Source organism: Dama dama, chromosome 24 (assembly GCF_033118175.1).
Source record: "Dama dama isolate Ldn47 chromosome 24, ASM3311817v1, whole genome shotgun sequence".
Classification (NCBI taxonomy): domain Eukaryota; kingdom Metazoa; phylum Chordata; class Mammalia; order Artiodactyla; family Cervidae; genus Dama; species Dama dama.
The window spans coordinates 52,860,482-52,878,848 of NC_083704.1; the positions used below are offsets into that span (position 1 = coordinate 52,860,482).

The window sequence follows — 18,367 nt, forward strand, 5'->3', positions numbered from 1 at the left end:
CACTGCCCCGCCTCCCCGCCTCGCGCCGCCGTTCCCGCCCCGCCCCTTTTCCCGGCTGGCACCGCGGTGAGGTTCCTCGCCTTCGGCTTCTGCCTGTCGTCCCAAGATGGCGGACACAATGAACCGGCGTCGCGCCGGTTGGCCCTGAGGCGACCGTGAGGAGGAACGGTCGGCAAGGCCCCACAGTCCGGACAGAAAAGTGTTGCTTAAGCAGGAGGAGAAAGAGGAAGAGGCGTCCCGACTGTCGGCCGCTCTCCCGCCCGCCGCCGGCGCGGCGCCCGCCCCGCCCCGGTCGGCCCCTCGGCAGCCCGCCCGTTCGCCGGGCCCCGCCCCGGCCCTGCGCCGCCGCCGCCGCCTCAGGCAGCCGCCGCCATGAAGCTGACCGACAGCGTGCTGCGAAGCTTCCGCGTCGCCAAGGTGTTCCGCGAAAACTCTGACAAGATCAACTGCTTCGACTTCAGCCCCAACGGCGAGACGGTCATCTCGAGCAGCGACGACGACTCCATCGTGCTCTATGACTGCCAGGAGGGCAAGTGAGTGCGGCGGTGGCCTTGGGCCGGGTCTGAGTCCCTCCCGCCCTCCGCGTCGTGGCCCTGCGCTCGCCCCGCGGCCCGCTCTCTGCCCGGGTCCGGCCCCGCGGCCTGTTTTGCACACGCTCCTGCCAGGGCCGCGTCCTCTCCGAAGCCGTCTGGGAGACCGTTTTTTCCTTAATAACGATAGCGATAACAATAACGATGATTTTGTTTTGTCTGCCTTCGGTCTCCTTTCAGAGCGGTTTTCCATCTCTGGGCAAATCCCACCTTGACCTTGACCTTTAAACGCCGGGTCCGCCCACCGCGGCCCCAACTGGTAGCTTTTCCGCTAGTCGGGCTTCGTCCTCGGTGCCCGTCGGCTGTGGCCTCCTTGCAGAACCGCGGAGGCTGCTCGACTGCCTCATTCAGCAGAGGCAGCTCGCTCTGCTCTCTGCTCGGTGACCTCGATTCAGTCCTGGCCCATCGCCGGTCCCTTGCCCCTCAGCTTCCCGCCGTGTTTCTGCCGGAAGGCCGCGTGGGTTGCAGTTGTTACCTGTCAGGATTTATTTGTTGTGCCTCTTTGGGCCCCTTGTCTTTTCCTTTCTGTTGCAAATCATTCTCTTACTCCCTCAGCCCCGGTTCCTACGTTTACAGTTAACTTTTTAACAGCATCTGAAACTTTTCTTTTTTGCCAGACAGGGACGAACCTGGCCGTCCCACCCCGACCTGAATGTGAACCTCCTAATAGAACAAAGAAAATATCGTATAACAATTTCGTGTTTCTTCTTATACATTTTTTTAAAATTACACCATACAGTCCATTAGGACTTAGCACAATTCTGTCTGATCATGACATTTCTAGGTTGTCCCAAGTCCTCTGGAAACCCAACACATCTGTATCTCTGCAGAATCTTAAAAGCACAGCATTTTGCCAATTCCCCTCATTTTTCCCTTTGCCTCAGCTCTGCCTCAGACTTGCTGTCTCCATGTCCCTGCTAAATTGTGAGCTCCTTTTTGAATCCTTGGGTTTTTCTTTACCTTCTCCAGCCATTCCTTTTGTCTGTTTTGTTTAAACTGATGTCTTCTACAAACTTTCTTTCAGAACTTGTCTCTTCATTTGTGAATTTGGTTATCTGAGGTAATGGTCTGAACTCTATTGTTCTCCCCAATTTTTTCCTATTTGGGCTGTGAAAATGTATTATGTAACTGTCTTTGGATCTGCCTGCAGTATGTGGGAGAGTGGCCTATAGTGGTGGTCCTGGGGGAAGAGAATTGTTAGCTGGACCAATGCTGAGTGGTGATGTGAGTCAATGTTATTCATTTCTTTCCAAGTCTGGCCACTTGCATTAACGTGGAACAGAGTCACGAATAAAGCTAGGGTGGAGATAGAAGTTGTGGGGTCCTAGAGCTAGAAGAAATTTGAAGCTGACTTGCTTGAAATGCTTAGTGCTTGTGCACAGATTAGAACCTCTCCCTGGAACTTGAGGATGGAAGTGTGTATCTTCATTCAAAGAAAACGAAAATTGTGAAAGCATTTCTTCAAAGTTTGTCTCCAAATACGGCATAATTTCCACCCCTTGGTAGAAATGACATTGACTGGAAGTCCTTCTTGTTATAAGTAAAATGTTAATTTTATAACATAATTCAGTTCATTCATTCATGTAGCATTTTTACATAATAACAAGCTTGCAGAAAGTTACACGGTTGTTTCCAAGAACTCCCAGGATCCAATAATTTTGCTCTATTTTCTTTGTTGTCTCTATGTAAATGTTTATATTTACATACATATATGTGTATATACATATGTGTATGTATATACAGATATATATATATATATGCATTTTTTCCCTGAACCATTAGATAGTGATATAGAGGTATCAAGCCCCTTTATCCTAAACACTTCAACATGGATATCCTAATCCTAAGCACAAGGACGTTTTCTTATGTAACCAGAGTACAGTTATCCAAATTAGAGAATGTAATATTGACACAGTAGTATACAGCACATTCTTTAAAATATGCTCATATGAATTGTGACCTTGTTTCATGGTGATCTGTGATAAGAGAGTGATCTGATAGACTGGGTTCTAGTTTGGCTTTGTGACTAGATATGTGACATTGGTCAGATCTCTTCTCTAGCCTCAAGGAGTCCATGATCCTAAGTGGTAACGTGAAGAAAAAAATTTGCCACTAGTGTAGGTCAAACCAACATTGGAAGAAAAGTAAGATTTCCTTGGAAAGCACAGTATCTGTATTAGATGGTACTAATGTTGGGAGTTTGAAAATAGCTAAAACAAAATTCTTTGTGCTTAATATTTTCTGTGTTTACTGTTCATTGAAACTTTCTTTATAATGGAGTTCATCCACTGAGTGATTTGGTGGAGGGGAGAGGTGCACCACAAGACATGTAGGATCTTAGTTCCCCTACCAGGGTTCAAACCCTCGATCCCTGCGTTGGAAATGCACAGTCTTACCCACTGCTGCCAGGGAAGTCCCAAATGATTTTTGTTTGTTTGTTTAGTATGAAAGCATACAAAGGATATTACTTGTGGTAGATGATGTGAATTATTCAGAGAGAAGGATTTAATATTATTTATTCTTACCTAATCACCAGAATCATAGTTTGTACAAAGAAACTTACCACAATATTTGTGAAAAAATGTGCATAGTCCTCTGAAATGGATGCATTAGAATCTAGCTTTCAAACTAGAAAATGATATGAGGTAAAAGATTATGTTAAGCACAAAACCTTAGGTTAGTATTATTGATATATTTGAGACAAATAGGCCATATGTAATTGAAACTGAATATTTCCCTTAGACCATACCCTTTAACATTGGTTCTTCAGGCTGTGTCTTCATTATTGTAGGCTCAGTACTGAGGTAGGTAAGCTTCACTTTCCATTGGTAGACACAAAGTCAACTGTCTTGAGAGTAAGCACATGTTCACATACACGCTCACTCCCTCTTTCTCTCTCTCATTCACTGGTTAACACACAGTAACTACATGGCAGAACCCAGGATGGTGGACTCGACAAGGTAGCATTCAAACTGATCTTTTTTATTAACTCATCTTTTGGGAGATGATGAGAATGGGAAAAGTCAGTGCTTTTGGAGTGAGAAATCTTGTTTGTAAATAGGTTTAATGTAGGGAAACCCTTGACGTCAGAAAAATTGAAAGTGCAATTTGACTTCTTAAAGCTCCCTGAGTCATCTGACTGTTTAGCATCTAGGTTTCAAGAGGTTTTTACATTGAGAGGGTGAACCTCTTTTCCATAAATTCTCGGTAAACAGTAGTATAGGATTTATGAAATCCTCCTGTACATAAATGTAGAATATTATGAAGTTTTAGACAAAATATTTTGATGAGTTCAGTTTCAGCTTGATCTTTAAGATTCTATAGAAGAAGATAATGTTTAAGGAATTTCAACAAATAGACTGATAACCTCAAGCTTAGAAATAAGTGATTTTACATTTAAGTAGAGAGAAGAGGATTAATGACTAGTTTTGATACAGAGAGTTAGGGTTAGTCTTGTAAAAGGCTCAATATGTGCTTTGGAACTATAAGATAGAGAGGATGGAAATATTAGGTTATATTAGGAAAGGCAGTTTTGCACCTGGTTTCAGTTTTGATAAATCGTTTCTTGAAGAAAGCGTCTTTCCAAGTGAATGGCTTAAGTTCTGGCCTCACTGGTGTGACATATTCCCATTTCCCTCTTTCTTGTAAGTTATGGATTGTTTTGTGTGTACTCAGAGCTTACTTGTGAACACTCTAGTAACGGCCGATTTGAGCCCTCAGATTTACTTCTACTTCCTAACTTTAGCATTTGGTTCAGACTGTTGCACTTGATTGATTCTGTTTATTTCCTCCCTTTTTGGAAGAAATTCTGTTTCTTTTCAGTGTTAGGACTTACCAAGAATCTTCACCCTTCCCACATCATTCAAGTGCTTCTCTTTACATGACGATTTTAGATTTTGGTGTTGGAAGATTTTGATGGTTTTTTTTCTCCATTTCCTCGGCAGACCAAAGAGAACCCTGTACAGTAAGAAATATGGCGTGGATCTCATCAGATACACTCATGCAGCAAATACAGTCGTTTACAGCTCTAACAAAATAGATGGTAAGCAAGCTTCTTTTTAGCAAGTTAATGGTCATGATTACCTTTGTTAGGTAAGGTTTATGGAACCTTTGTGACCACTTATGTTTGATTATAGTTATTTTAAATTTTCCTGTGATGTTTGCTGTGCTAACATCATTATGACTGAAGAGATGCTGGAAGCAAGCCATTAGTACTTTTGAAGGGCTTGAAACTGAGTAAGGAAGTTTTCTAGTTTAGGGTGGGGAGTGGAAATAGGAAGCTACGAATTGTATTTACAGTTTGTGCTTCTTGAAACTTGAAAGAAGACTTTTAGAAGAAATAAAAGGAAAGAACACTTGACACACAGCAAATGTTAAAACAGTGCTGCTTTCCTGTTCAAAATAATACAGATTTGAGAAAAGTTTTCACAGATACTTTCAGGTATGGTAGTTTAGTAGACCTTAGAAGAGGTTTTGTATTGTCCAAACTATTGATGGTCTGTGTCACAAAGGACAATATACTGACCTTAGTTTTCTTTGATTACAGGGACATATTTGATCTGAATTTTATCCCCTTTTCCATTTATTTATTGAAAGTATTTGGCCATACCATGTGTACAACATGTGGGATCTTAGTTCCTTCATCAGGAATCAAACCTGTGTACCCTGCATTGGCAGCGCAGAGTCTTCACCACTGCCACTCCAGTCTTAACCACTGGACTCCCTTTCTTCTTTAAATAAAGTTAATGCCTTTGAAGAATAATAGTTATTTTTAGAATTTAAACTTGTGATTTCTTTCTCTAATAAAGGATCTTTGTTTTTACTGCTTTTCCTCTGTGATAGGTCATTCTCAGTTGACAGGTCATCTTGGAATTGAGGTATAACACTTTCATATTAGGACTGGGTTATTTTTTTTCAATCTCACTGACTTATTGATTCATTTTTAACAGTAAGATTTTTCTAATGTCATTCAACAAGGGTTGCTTAGACTGCTATTTTGGTTATGCCTATCTCAGAGCAGATGGGTAAAAGTGTTTTGTTTCTTTTTTTTTAATGAGACTTCTGTATTTGATTTTTAGTAAGTATATTGTTTGTACTTTTCATGCCTTTATTTCAGAGGTGGTTTTCTAAGTAAGCAGTGTAATTGATACTTTTGGACAAGAATATAAAACAGGATTTTGAGGAAATATATCTCTGTGATCATCTGAATGAATGGTGTTTCTCCTGTTGGGGTGTTTTTCTGGGTGATTAAATGAGAATTCTCCAAATATGGTGCAAGATGAGGCAGATGTGTAGCACTTGCAGCTTTGCTGCTAGGCCTCTGCTGTGAGGACGTTGCCTTTCCTGTTTCGAGCACATCCTGAGGAGTTGCTGCAACGCTTCGTATCCTTTTGCCTGATTCCAGGCTGAGGTAGTAGTTTGTACAGTTTGAGGGTCTATGATACCACCCGGTACAGGAGATAACTGTACAGGCCACTGCCTTGCCGGGAACAGTGCGCCGGCTACCGAGTGGGGCGGAGACGATGGCGGCGCCCTGCCCACCTCTGGGAGACCAGGTAATGGGGAAGGGGTCTCTTCTGCTCAGGGCCGGTGAGGAGTTCCTCGCAGTAGAACAGTCAGGAATACTTTACAGTTGTCATTCAAGAACTTTGAAGATGTTTTCAGGGAAACTATGTTTAGTTTTGTGCCTTTTTCCCTCTCCCAGGTTAAATTCCCTGTTATTAGTACCCCTGTGAACGAGTGGAAAGAATTTGTGCTCTCAACCTCTTTATTCCTGTATACTGTTTACCTCCAGAATGTTCTTTCTCTGCTTTCCTTTTCTGTATTTTGGTCCTATTGCCTATTACATTTTTCAACAATTGTTTCTTATTCCTAGTCTTGTCAGAGGCATGGTACTTTACAGTTTTATTCTTTATGGAACTTCATTCCCTTCCCAGCACCATCGTATTTTGTTTTACTTTTTCAGAAGGAGTGATTTGGTTTTTAAGAGTATTTTTCTTATTTTCTCCAAGCACAGGTCTCTGTGATAATTCCTTTCTTTGATACTGTAAAAATCTCACTGCTGTGAACTGTGACTTGGTATAGTTCATTACTTTGATTTTTAAATATCTTGCAGCCTTTTTAATCTAAATTTTCTCATTTCTTTTGGCTACTTTCTAACTCACTTTGCTGTATAAGGGACCATTATAGTTGGTTAATTAGAAAAGGAGTAGAACTTTACTTCTCTTTCCATTTTATTTAATTTTAATGTAAATTGTGTATTCAGTTTACATTCAGATGAGGTGAAGGTTGGGTTGACATGCTGTTGGAGAATGCTGGAGAAAAATATGCCAGAGTCCAGCTTGATCCACAACTCAGTATGGCTGTTTAGTTCTTTGAGCCTGTTTTGTCAGTAGCCATATGTTTTTCTTTAACGTTTGCATTCTGTGGGTACTAAAACTGTTGTTTTTTGGGGGGTGGTGGGGCATATTTGTGGGATAAATTTCATTGTAACTATGCAGAAGCCAAAGATTGGTAACAACAATGATTTTTAAACATAGCTCTGTATGCTTTCAGCTTGAGAACTCTGCCTTTGAGTTATGTGAAATCTCTAGTGCTGTGGAAAAGAGTTATTCACTATTGTTCATTCAGACTTTGCTTGAATTATGGAGAACAATGAATTCTTTTACCTTGTCTTTTCAAGATGAAAATGCAAAGTAAATTATTATTTAAAAATAATAGGATATTTGTCTTCTTTCAGATACTATTCGTTACCTGTCATTGCATGACAACAAATATATCAGGTACTTTCCTGGACATAGCAAAAGGTAAGACACAGGTGTTAAAAAAAAGTAAATAGATTATCCATAGAATAAACTGAGTGGAGAGATTTTATTAGTGAAATGAAGCTAGTTTCTCACTGCTGCTTGGCATATCTCTTAAATCTCTTGTTAACCCTTCCTAAACAGTCAGCTCTAGATTAATCAAGGTTGTAGAGGCAGGGGTAGGACTTCATGGATAAACTGAAAGCTCAGTTAAAACATTAATAGGAAAAATGTGGACTAAGGATATTCAGTGGAAACCTATATAGTAAAAATTGCATTTGGCATTTAGAGATCTCAAATATCAGACATCCCTTAATGAAAGGACAGTTTACATGTCTGAGGCTTCCTGTATAGGTGGCCCCCATTTCAGCATGCCCCTCCTTTACATAAACATGTTCCATATGAAGATCTTCATGAGAATGCAAAATTAATAAATAAAATTGTCCTTTGTTTTACTTTTTGAAAGTTAAGAAACTTGTTTCCTTATTCAGTTTCATAATGCAGGTTGTTTCTCTCTGTCTCTTATCCCAATTCTCCTAGTATATTTCCTCCAGTTTTTCAAGTTTGGGTTGAATGTTATACACAATTTCCCTTGGATGCTATTTTAAACACTGGTACTTTTCTTTGCAAATGTACAGTAATCCAACATGGAGTGGTTCAGCCCTGATAAGAGGTGGGCGGAGAGCACCCTGTTTACAGTGACAGTTCTGATTGGGCTGGGCATTTTCTTTGTTGCTGAACATGAAAGTGAAAGTGAAGTCACTCAGTCCTGTCCGACTCTTTGCGACCCCATGGACTACAGCCTACCAGGCTCCTCCATCCATGGGATTGTCCAGGCAAGAATACTGGATTGGGTTACCATTTCCTTCTCTAGGAGATCCTCCTGACCCAGGGTTTGAACCCGGGTCTCCCACATTGTAGGCAGATGCTTTACCGTCTGAGCCACCAGGGAAGCTGAACATAAAAGGTGGCAATTGTCGGTTACTGTGTAGTTCAGACAAAGAATGGCTTGTGACTAGTAGATGTTTTTGTTTGTTAAATTAATGTTCACAAACACATTGTCTGTAATTGAGAGTTGGTGGCAGTTGTTTGAAACTGTCTGGTCTTAGCACTTGCCCAATTTCTTGACCTCCTGATTCTTAATAGATAACTTTGTCCTTCCTTTTGTGATAAAGTTAAGGCCATCCAGAATGAGTTCTTTTCAACTTCTGTCTTTTCCACCTCAATTCCTCTCTTCCTTAGAAACCTTTCCCTGAGAAAGAAGTAGTTTTTTTCTTCCTTGAGAAAAGCAACCCCTCTCTACTTTCTTCCATCTCCTTTGCTGCCTACAGGCTTCCTTACCTTGAATTTTTTTGTTGAGAATATCACCCACTTTTCACTGTCAGACATAGAAGAAGAACCTGCATATTCCCATCTCTACCTCGTCACATTCATTCACTGTTAATTCTCTCATCCAAGCCAAGCTGTTTACTCCCCTTTCCCTGTTGCCTCCAGGTAAAATACACTGCCTGGGGCTTGTTTTGGCACTCAGGCTCTCAGTAAAATTTTTTTTCCCCCTTTGGCTTTCCATCTTGGTTCTGTTCTTGATATTCTTGGCTTCTCTTTCTCCTGTAACTCTGAAGTAAGCAAGTTTCTACCCTAGCTTTTTTTTCTTCTTGTATTTTCTCAGCTACCTCCATCACTGATTTCATTCACCTCAGATGGCTTCCCAAATCAGTATTTTCAGCCTATGATTTTCAGACTGGACTTCACACCTACAGGTTTTATACACATCTCTGCAGATGTCTCTGACAAATCTGATACTCCATCCTTCGTTAAATTCCTTGGGCCAGTTCCTCTGTCTGCCTTATGTTTTTTCCATCTGTCTCTTCTAGTTCTCCCAACTGAAAGCCTCTGTTGTCTGTTCACTGCTTTTTCCTTGCCTTCACATTCAGTGAGCTGTTAAATCCTATTGATACTACTTAGGTTTAACCTCGTGTGTCACTTTCCTCCATACTTACTCCTTTGCTTCTGTCCTTGCTCAGGTAAATTACTGTCAAATCCTAATCCCCCCACCACTCACTATCCTGCTTCTGCACTCTTTTTTTTTTTTTTTTTAAACAATTCTAACCACTTCACAGCCTCCCTCAAAAAACCCTGGAGTCAGGTTCTTTTCTCTCTGTCTGACCCATTTTCCCAGTGTTATCTCCTGCCACTCCAGTTGAGGTGAACTCTTATGCTGCTTCCTGAACTGCTTCATGCCTTCTCCTATCTGGCATCTTCCAGAAAGACCACTCCCATTGAAACCCTGTTCAACACAGGTGCAGCTGCTTCCAGAAAGCCTTCTTTGACCCTCTCTTGGAATTGTCTGGGCTAGACAGTTAAGCTTTCTTAGAGTGGAAATCTTGTTCCTCCTTGCATTCCCTGTGCCTCTTAGCAGAGCCATGCGCCAAGGTAGACTTCCTCTGAGCTTCTGACCTGAATACTGGGACATAAAATTACATGTCCGTATGCATTCTCCTTACTCTGTTTTATTACCGCCTCAGCATTCCCAGGAAATATTGGCTTATAGTATCTTTTAAATTTTTAAGTTGATGATCTAGTGCAAATGTTAATTTTGTTATGCTGGAAGATTTGGGGGGTGGGGCGGGGAAAGTACATTTTCTCATTTTCTGTTCGTGGCACACATTTTAATTCTTTCTCATGGAACCAAAACCTCCTGAACCCTTTTCAGTGTCATCTAAAATTTGAACTTCCTCTATTTCTACAGTTAAAAAATCCATTCACAAATGAGTTATGTGACTTGATCACTTTATCTTTTAACTTCAAATTTTTCTTTGTCAAAATGAAACAGTACACCACCACCATTTCCTCTGTAATCTTCAGCTATGACACCCACTCTTTTGTCTATGAAGTGTTTTTTAGCCAAGCCAGAATGTCGAGCTGCTCTTCCATATCACCCAGAAGAAAGCACCATCTGAGTGTCCATTTTCACAAGGGCTTCCTCAAGGAACCCCTGGTTAGGGCTCTGGCATGCTCCAAGAGGCAGGTAAAGCAGAGTCACATGCTGTCCTCCATAGGCTGGGCCCAAATGCTGGGGACATGGTGGGTATCATCAGTGCAGAGCATGGCAGAGCAAGAACATGAGCAGAGGGGAAAGAGAGCCCAGATGAGGCCTTGGAAGAAATATTTTACAATGAGTGATTCTTAACAGTATAATCATAAAAGGGGACCCATATCAGAACCATGGCATAGGCTGTTAGCACAGGTCTGTGGCTCTCTAGGTATGGTACTCAGACTATCAGCCTCACCATCACCTAGGAACATGTTAGAAACATAGATTGTCAGACCTATTGGACCCACATAAATTGAGATATAGTTCAGTACCACAAAATCATGCTTTTAAAGTGTACAATTCAGTGGTTTTTAATATATTCACAGAGTTGGACAGCCATAATCACTGTATAATTCCAGAACACATTCATCACCCCAAACAGAAACCCTGTATCCATTAACACTCCCCATTTCCAGTCTTCTAGCCGCTGGAAGCAACTAATCTACTTTCTGTCTGACCTCTTTTACTTTCATGCATATTTAATATGAATAAGTAATTTCATTTCTTTTTATTGCCAAATAATATTCCTATGTGGTGATAACACATTTTGTTTATCCATTTATTAGATGATGGACCTTTGAGTTGTTTCCACTTTTTAGTAATCATGAATTATGCTGTTATGAACACAGATGCGTGGGGATTTTTTTCTTTTTTGACCTGTTTTCCTGTTTCTTGTGTATATACCTAGCAACAGAATGTTTACCTTTTGAGAAAGTGTAGAACTTTTTCAGAGCAACTCTACCATTTTACATTCTTACCAGCAGTGTATCAGGATTCCAATTTCTCCACATCCTCACCCACACTTGTTATCTCTTTGATTTTCGCTTTGCTAGTGGGTATGAAATGGTATCTCATGATTTGATTTGCATTGGAATCATATATTTTTATGTTGTAGTTTTAAGTTGCTTTTTAAATTATACTAATTACCTTTGATTATTCCAGATTGCTTGTGTATGCCTGTTTCTTAAAATAACATTTTTAGGAGAACATATATATAGGTAGGCAGATCAAGTGGTTTAGAGTTCATATACAATTTTTGCAGATATTTTGCTTCAACTACTATTTATCTTGATGCATTGCAGGGTGGTGGCCTTGTCCATGTCACCTGTGGATGACACTTTCATTTCTGGGTCTCTTGATAAGACCATTCGGCTCTGGGATCTCCGCTCTCCTAACTGCCAGGTAATGTTGCCTCAACAGTTACACTTTAAGTGTTTTCTGTGGTAAGCACTATCATCAGTGCTCTGTCTCACGGAAGGGGGAAAGCAGTATTTCCTTTCTGGGATCCCAGAGTCTTTAAATTTTGGAGAAAATCTTTCCTTTTCCTGCTAGGTGACTGGTGATAATAGTTAATGTCTTAATCCAGTGCATATTTATTATGATCCATGCCTTAGTGTTTTAAAGGCAGTTTTCCTGGAGACTCTGAACTATAGGTTTTAGATTTCAGAGATTTGTTTTTATCTGAATTCAGTGTCTGTAAAATTGTAGTTAGAGTTGATCTGAAATGAATTGCATGGAGACCTATTTTTTTAAAACTTCATTTTAGTTAGTTTTATGTTTGTTTTTTGTAGAATCCTGGGTTCATTAACTTTTTAAAAATTTTTCTTTTTTCTTAGGGTCTCATGCATCTACAGGGCAAGCCTGTTTGTTCTTTTGATCCAGAAGGATTAATTTTTGCCGCAGGTGTCAATTCTGAAATGGTCAAACTATATGATCTTCGCTCTTTTGATAAGGTAAATCTTTGAATCTTTGAAATGTCTTGATACTATGGAAGTTTTGAAGGGTGAGATGGACCTTTAAGAGCCTTTTTCTACACTAGAGGAGGTATGTGGTAGACCTTAGAAAGCATCAGAGCAGTGCGTAATCCTCTGCTTTCCCTAGTCCCAAAGGAATCTAAAGGGATAGAATGAGATTTGGCTCTGGCAGAAGGAATGATTGATGTGCCTTGGGCCTGAGGCTGCTGTCTTTATCTTTTGCAGGGGCCATTTGCAACATTTAAGATGCAGTATGATCGGACTTGTGAGTGGACAGGACTCAAGTTCAGCAATGATGGCAAGCTCATCCTCATCTCCACCAATGGCAGCTTCATCCGTCTGATCGATGCATTCAAGGGAGTGGTGATGCATACGTTTGGGGTGAGCTGACAACTTTTGAGCTCCCCCCCCCCCCCGCCCCCCAATGTTTTTACCTTTTTTCTGTGGTCTTCCCTTCTGAGAATTATGTTAGCTAGTTGATGGAGACCAGCAGTTGTCCTTTGTTAAAGGCATGGACTGGCATTTTCTTCCTGCACATGACATTATTTTTCTTGGATTCTGAGACATTTACTTCTCACCCAGTGGCTCAAGTTAGGTGTTTAGATATATAATAATTCCTGACTATAAACATTTTCTAGCCCCCTTGAACATGCAGTTGGGAGTGAATTAATTGTGAAGGGTGGTAGCCGAGTTTGGAACCTTGGTAGCACTGTGCATTGAGAAGGAGAGAGTATTTCACAGAAAAGAAGATGTGTATGTGGAGTCAGTGTTTGTAGGCAATTGTTTTTTGTTAATGGCACTGTAACGAGTATTGTTTTGCTTTTATTTTTTAGGGTTATGCTAACAGCAAGGCTGTCACATTGGAGGCCTCATTTACTCCAGACTCCCAGTTTATTATGATTGGTAAGCTTTCTTTATCCCCTTTGGGGGTTATTTCTTTGATACTATGCATTATGTTATTTTTGCTGGTTATAACTAAGATACCATTTATTATCCTCTTGATAGAAATTTTCAGGTTTCTGTGTAGCACATTTTGTCAAAGGTATTGTGTCTTTAAACTGTCCTGACTTTGCATTTCTTTACTGGGAATGGGCGTTAATGATGGTCTTCTCCTGGACCAGCATAGAGTTAAGCCCTACAATCACTGTCTTGCTGATAGTACTGACTTCCTGTTGTAACCTTATGTTGAGTCACCTTAGTATAGATGTTTGTAGGGTGATCATATTTAGCCCCCCCTCTTTTTTTTAAGCCCCCTTTTTAAATGAGAAGACTGAAGTTAGAGGGGAAATGACTTGCCTGAGAATAGAGTCTAGATCAGTTCCTAAAGTGTCTTTTCTTATCTGCCTTTACTCCCTCTCCATTTCTGCTAGTGGCTGGGTCCTGAGGGTTGGCTGCTTTCAAGATGTCAGTCTGTATCTGTTTGCCACTTGTCTTTGTAGTGTGCCTTGAGCTGTTGTTACATGCCTTAATCATTCTCTTCAGGTTCAGAGGATGGCAAGATCCATGTCTGGAATGGAGAGAGTGGTATAAAAGTAGCTGTATTGGATGGCAAACACACAGGCCCCATTACCTGTTTGCAGTTCAACCCCAAGTTCATGACCTTTGCCAGCGCTTGTTCTAACATGGTATGTTAACAACAGGAGATGTCCTCCACATAGGGGCCCTTTTCATTTGGGGTGGGGGTCCTTCAGTGAGCACAGTGAGTTGTTTTAAATAGGCACAGTTACAAGCACCCAAGTTCATGTTTCTCAGCTGGTGGCCTTCTGTTATCTGATCTGTGATTGGGCTGACCTTTCACTTCTACTTTTCTTTCCATGATCTGGGATCACCTCTGAGGTCCTGGGAGATCTTAGGTCAGCTCTGGCTCCTGGTTTTATATCCAGACTACCTGGAGCTATGCCTCATAGTTTTTTGGTTTCTTAAAACTTTGAGCCAGCCTTTTGTGGCTGCAAACTTTCAGTTTTTCCATTCCTCTCAGATTATGCTGAGTTCATCAGAAATTCTTAGTTAATCACAGCTCACCACTTAGAATTTTCTCCAGGCCCCCGTCTTCCTGGATAACATAAGCAAAACAAAGTATCAGTGAATCTCAGCCACCTGTTTCTTCTTGGCATCTCCTAAACCTGTCTAGGTATTTGGGGCATGAGGCATTTCATTACTCGCCTGCTCAGAATACATTGCTCCGTCTCTTTTTCTTTTTAACTACGAAAACTGTCAAAAAAAAAAAAAAATGTAGCAGAGCAGTCCAGTCCAACCTCTCATTATTTACAGCTCCTGAATGAGAGGGCCTGCCTAAGGTCACTTGTAGGTTAACAGTGAAGCCAGATACCCACCTCCTGGAGAGCACTTTTTTTTTTTTAAAACACTGGACCTCTGTGATGGAACTTAGTGTTGGAGGGAAACAGAACTAGCTTACTTTCACATAGATTGGGGAGTGTTTCTCTGTTTATAGATTGCCAGTCAGTTGGTCAGGAGGGAGGGCCATCAGCCATAGCTGTTTCAACTTTAGGGTTGGGCACCTTGATGGTGGGGGAGGGGTAAGAAAACCCTTCAGCAATGAGGAGAGAAGCTTGGTTTCTTAGAGTTGACTCGTGTTCTTCTTTCATCCAGGCCTTCTGGTTGCCCACCATTGATGACTGACCTGCACGGTGCTTGGCTGTTTTCTGTACAGCGAGGGTGGCAAGTAGGAGAAACTCAGAGGGGACTAAGATAATAGTGGGATTGGATCATTTGACTGGGCTGGAGAGCATCCTTCCACATGGCCTTCCCAAGAATGTGCTGTACATCTGCTCAAAAGAAAAAAGTTACTTTGCCGAACTTCTTCAAAAGGACTCTTGGTGTGGCCGACTCAATCGGGACTCAGACTTGCCAGCTGTCACTGCACCGAGCTCCTCCAGAGGAGTGACCAGACTTGTGATGAGGGTATAGTGGGGCCCTCGAGACACCTTCAGTTTTGAATGTATTTGCTGCTGAGGAGTCGGTGAAGTTGTTTATTCTGCGCATCCCTTCTCCCACCCCCACAAATGCATGGGAAGCCACAGTTCTGATTTTGAGATGCTAGGGCAGCTTAGTGCCCCTTGCCCTCCCCCTGCATGTCTTGTTACTGGGTCTCCCTGTGTTATTGTGGCATTCTCCACAACCGTTGCATTACTTAGGTGCCAAACATTTACAGAAGTAAGTCTCCATGTATTTTAGGGTCAGAAAGGGACAGATACAGAAGGACCTTGCTTTCCAGAAGTCTTGCAAGTTAGTCATGTGAAGGTGGGTGACCTGACCATGCCTCAGGCTCTGGGTGGGCAAAGGGTCAAGAACCTGAAAGGGAGGGAGGAGTAGTAGCAGGTGAATTCCTAGGGCTGGGAGGTCTAGCAGCAGCTTGGTGTGGTCCCGTCATCAAGACAAACCCACGGTCCTTCTGGGTGCCTGCCACGTTTGATTGTGTATGAAAGCAAGGTGGGCGTCTGTTTTTGTACATGAGCTCCATCACACGTTCCTGTGGGCCAGTATTGTGGAGTGAGTCCGAGTTGTTTACACTGATGCCTTCCCTGCCCACCACAAGTTGTGTACATAGTCTCCAGATGATCCTGCCCCTTCCCCAGCTCCCAGCACGGGGCTGGCCTAGGCCTGTGTTATATGTTATATTTAGCCTTTTTATATATGACTTGGGATTCTGTTGTTTGTATTTTAGCACAGTGTGTGTACGCCTTCATTTAAATATATCATGTGTGCATACATATATACATATATGTGTGTGTGCACATTATATATATATATATATATATATATATTTTAAAAGTATCAAAGAGTTCAGCTGAAGGAGATGGAGTCCCACACCCCCAGAGAAAGACTGCATCCTTGCTAATAGTGTTTGCCACAAGTGTTAGTGAGTCTTCCCTATTACCTTTTTCCCTTCGGGAGACTAAACAAAAGCAAAGCTTTTGAGTGTTTGCTGTGTTTGCTGTCCCCATGGCAGCTAAGTGAGGGTCTTGGAATGACTGCCTTGTGTTCCTCAAGTTGCACTTTGGGGCCTTCTCTGCAGTATTAGCCCCTTTTTTGCCCAGTGATGCTCTGTCTGCGCCTATATGTGTGTGACAGTCACTTTTGCATGCCTTCTGTGTCTGGCTTCTAGCATTTGGGGACAGGATGCTGGAACCAGAGCATTTTCAGCTTGTCTGAGGCTTCTTTGCCAATTACAGGTCACTCCTGTTTACCTGGTATGTCTGCTTTCTTGCTTCTTTTCCTTGCCTTGTCTTGGGGAGGATTCCTGATCGGGGTTGAGACGAGCTGCAGATAGCTCATTACCTTTTCCCCTGCATGGCCTTCTTAGAGCAGGACTAGTGGCATATTATTTCACCAAGTTCCCAAACATATAAGCGAGTAACACATTCCCTGCAGACCCAGAAACAGGCCCAACAAGGTTATGTTTGACTTGCCCAAGAGTACCTACCCGCTGGTGGGGAAAGCAAGCCATTACTCTCACCACTCAGCAGCAAGAATAGGCTGCGAACTGCTAGCATTTACTGTTTTGTTTTCTTTTGCTTTTTTAGCAGTTACTTTTTGGTTTGTTCCTCAAATTTAAGGGCAAGGGGCATACATCTTTGCCAGACATAGACTGGAATCTATAGTTTCTGCAGTGCCACACTCTTTATAAAGCTCTGCATTCTCAGAGTGGAGAGACTTTTAGAAACCAAGTGATCTGAACTATTAACTGCCCACCTCTGGCTTTCCAGGGTAGAAGATTCATGGTAAGAATAACTGTTCAGAGAGAGTACTTGGAACTGTAGGTTAACAAGAAGGCCTGCGTAAGTGACATCATCTGTACCCAGAGCAGCCACCACACATGACTTGTCTATCTGCAGTAAAATTATTTGTATTGAGTTCCTGTTGTGTCCGAAGCAGAGGCAGCAGGTCCTTTGAAAATATGCACTGCACTGCTTCTGTTTTATGGGGACCTGTGGCTGCAGAGCCAGCTCCTGAGTTGGGAAGGAAAGGGAAAGATGCAGCTGGAAGTGACTGAAGATGATGCGGTGGTGGAAATAAGGCAGAAATAAGGGAGGAGTGTCTGTGGGTCAGAGACGCTGAGGAGCACCAGGGCTGCTAAGACACCTTCGGTGGGAGCTGAGGTGCTTAAGTGCTCCCGGGGGTGGGGGGCACACCAGGCTCTCAAGAGTCAGGGCCAAAGCCACTGATTGACATGTGACAGTGACACTGCACTGCTCAACCACCAGCTAGTGGGGTGTTTTTTGTTTTTTTAGGGAAAAAACATAACTTGCAGTCATAACTAATGCTTATTAAGAAAAATCTGGGGATTTTAAAAAGAATCAGTTTACCACCCAAATGTTACCACTGCTAATCTTTTGGTGTTAAGTGTTCCTCTAGACATTTCTGTGCATATAGATTTTTGGTGTGTTTACATAGTTGTTATTCTACTGTATATACAATTTTATGTCCTTTTTGTACTTAACATATAAACGTTTTTTTCCATGTTATCTGTCTTAAACAGAATTTTATGGCTGCAGCCTCTTCCGTTGAGTTTTCATAGCACTGTTTGCCTTGTTCTTAGAGTTGGAGGGCATGGGGGTGGGTTGTCCCCTGTCAGTCCTCCTGGCTCATACTGAGACTCACCGCAATGCTGTGGACAGGTTGTTGGGCTTGCTGGGACTGCCTCTGGTAACTGAGGCCTGTGGGCTGGTGGGAGGAACCCCTGTATCCAGCTCTGCATGCAGAGCCATCTGGATCCCTCAGTCCCCCATTCTAATCAGCAGCAGTAGGGCCAGAAATGAGTGACCCAGAAAAGGCAGGCCTGAGCCAGCCTTGAGATCCACAAAGGCTGTATCTGGTGTATACCTCAAGCTGCCTTTCATCCCCACTGTTAACCTCAACCCTTGATCAGCCTGGTAACCTCTAGCTGGAATAAGGTTCATCCTGCTAGGCCCTAGCTTGTTGGGGGGCAAATATAGTGGAACTAAAATTCTGGTAGGAGGCCTGGCCTGTTCCTTGGTAACCCACTGCCTGGCCGGTGAATTGGTAGCTCACTAGTAGCTTGGCATCCTCAGCTGCAATACCGTGGGCCTGCCACTTTGCCCATGGTCATTAGAGGTTGATCAAAAGCTCTGGAGGGCAGCAGAG

The 18,367-nt window shown here is 42.3% G+C and overlaps 1 protein-coding gene across 1 annotated transcript; it reads left to right on the forward strand.

Moving 5' to 3' along the window:
• Positions 1–313: 313 nt before the first annotated feature.
• Positions 314–17,727, forward strand: WDR82 (WD repeat domain 82). Its single transcript, XM_061128443.1, has 9 exons — positions 314–533; positions 4,535–4,632; positions 7,330–7,396; positions 11,570–11,669; positions 12,104–12,220; positions 12,467–12,622; positions 13,075–13,144; positions 13,724–13,866; positions 14,852–17,727. The coding sequence occupies exons 1-9, from the start codon at positions 373–375 to the stop codon at positions 14,879–14,881; spliced, it is 942 nt and encodes a 313-aa protein (XP_060984426.1). The 5' UTR covers positions 314–372; the 3' UTR covers positions 14,882–17,727.
• The last annotated feature ends 640 nt before the right edge of the window (positions 17,728–18,367 follow it).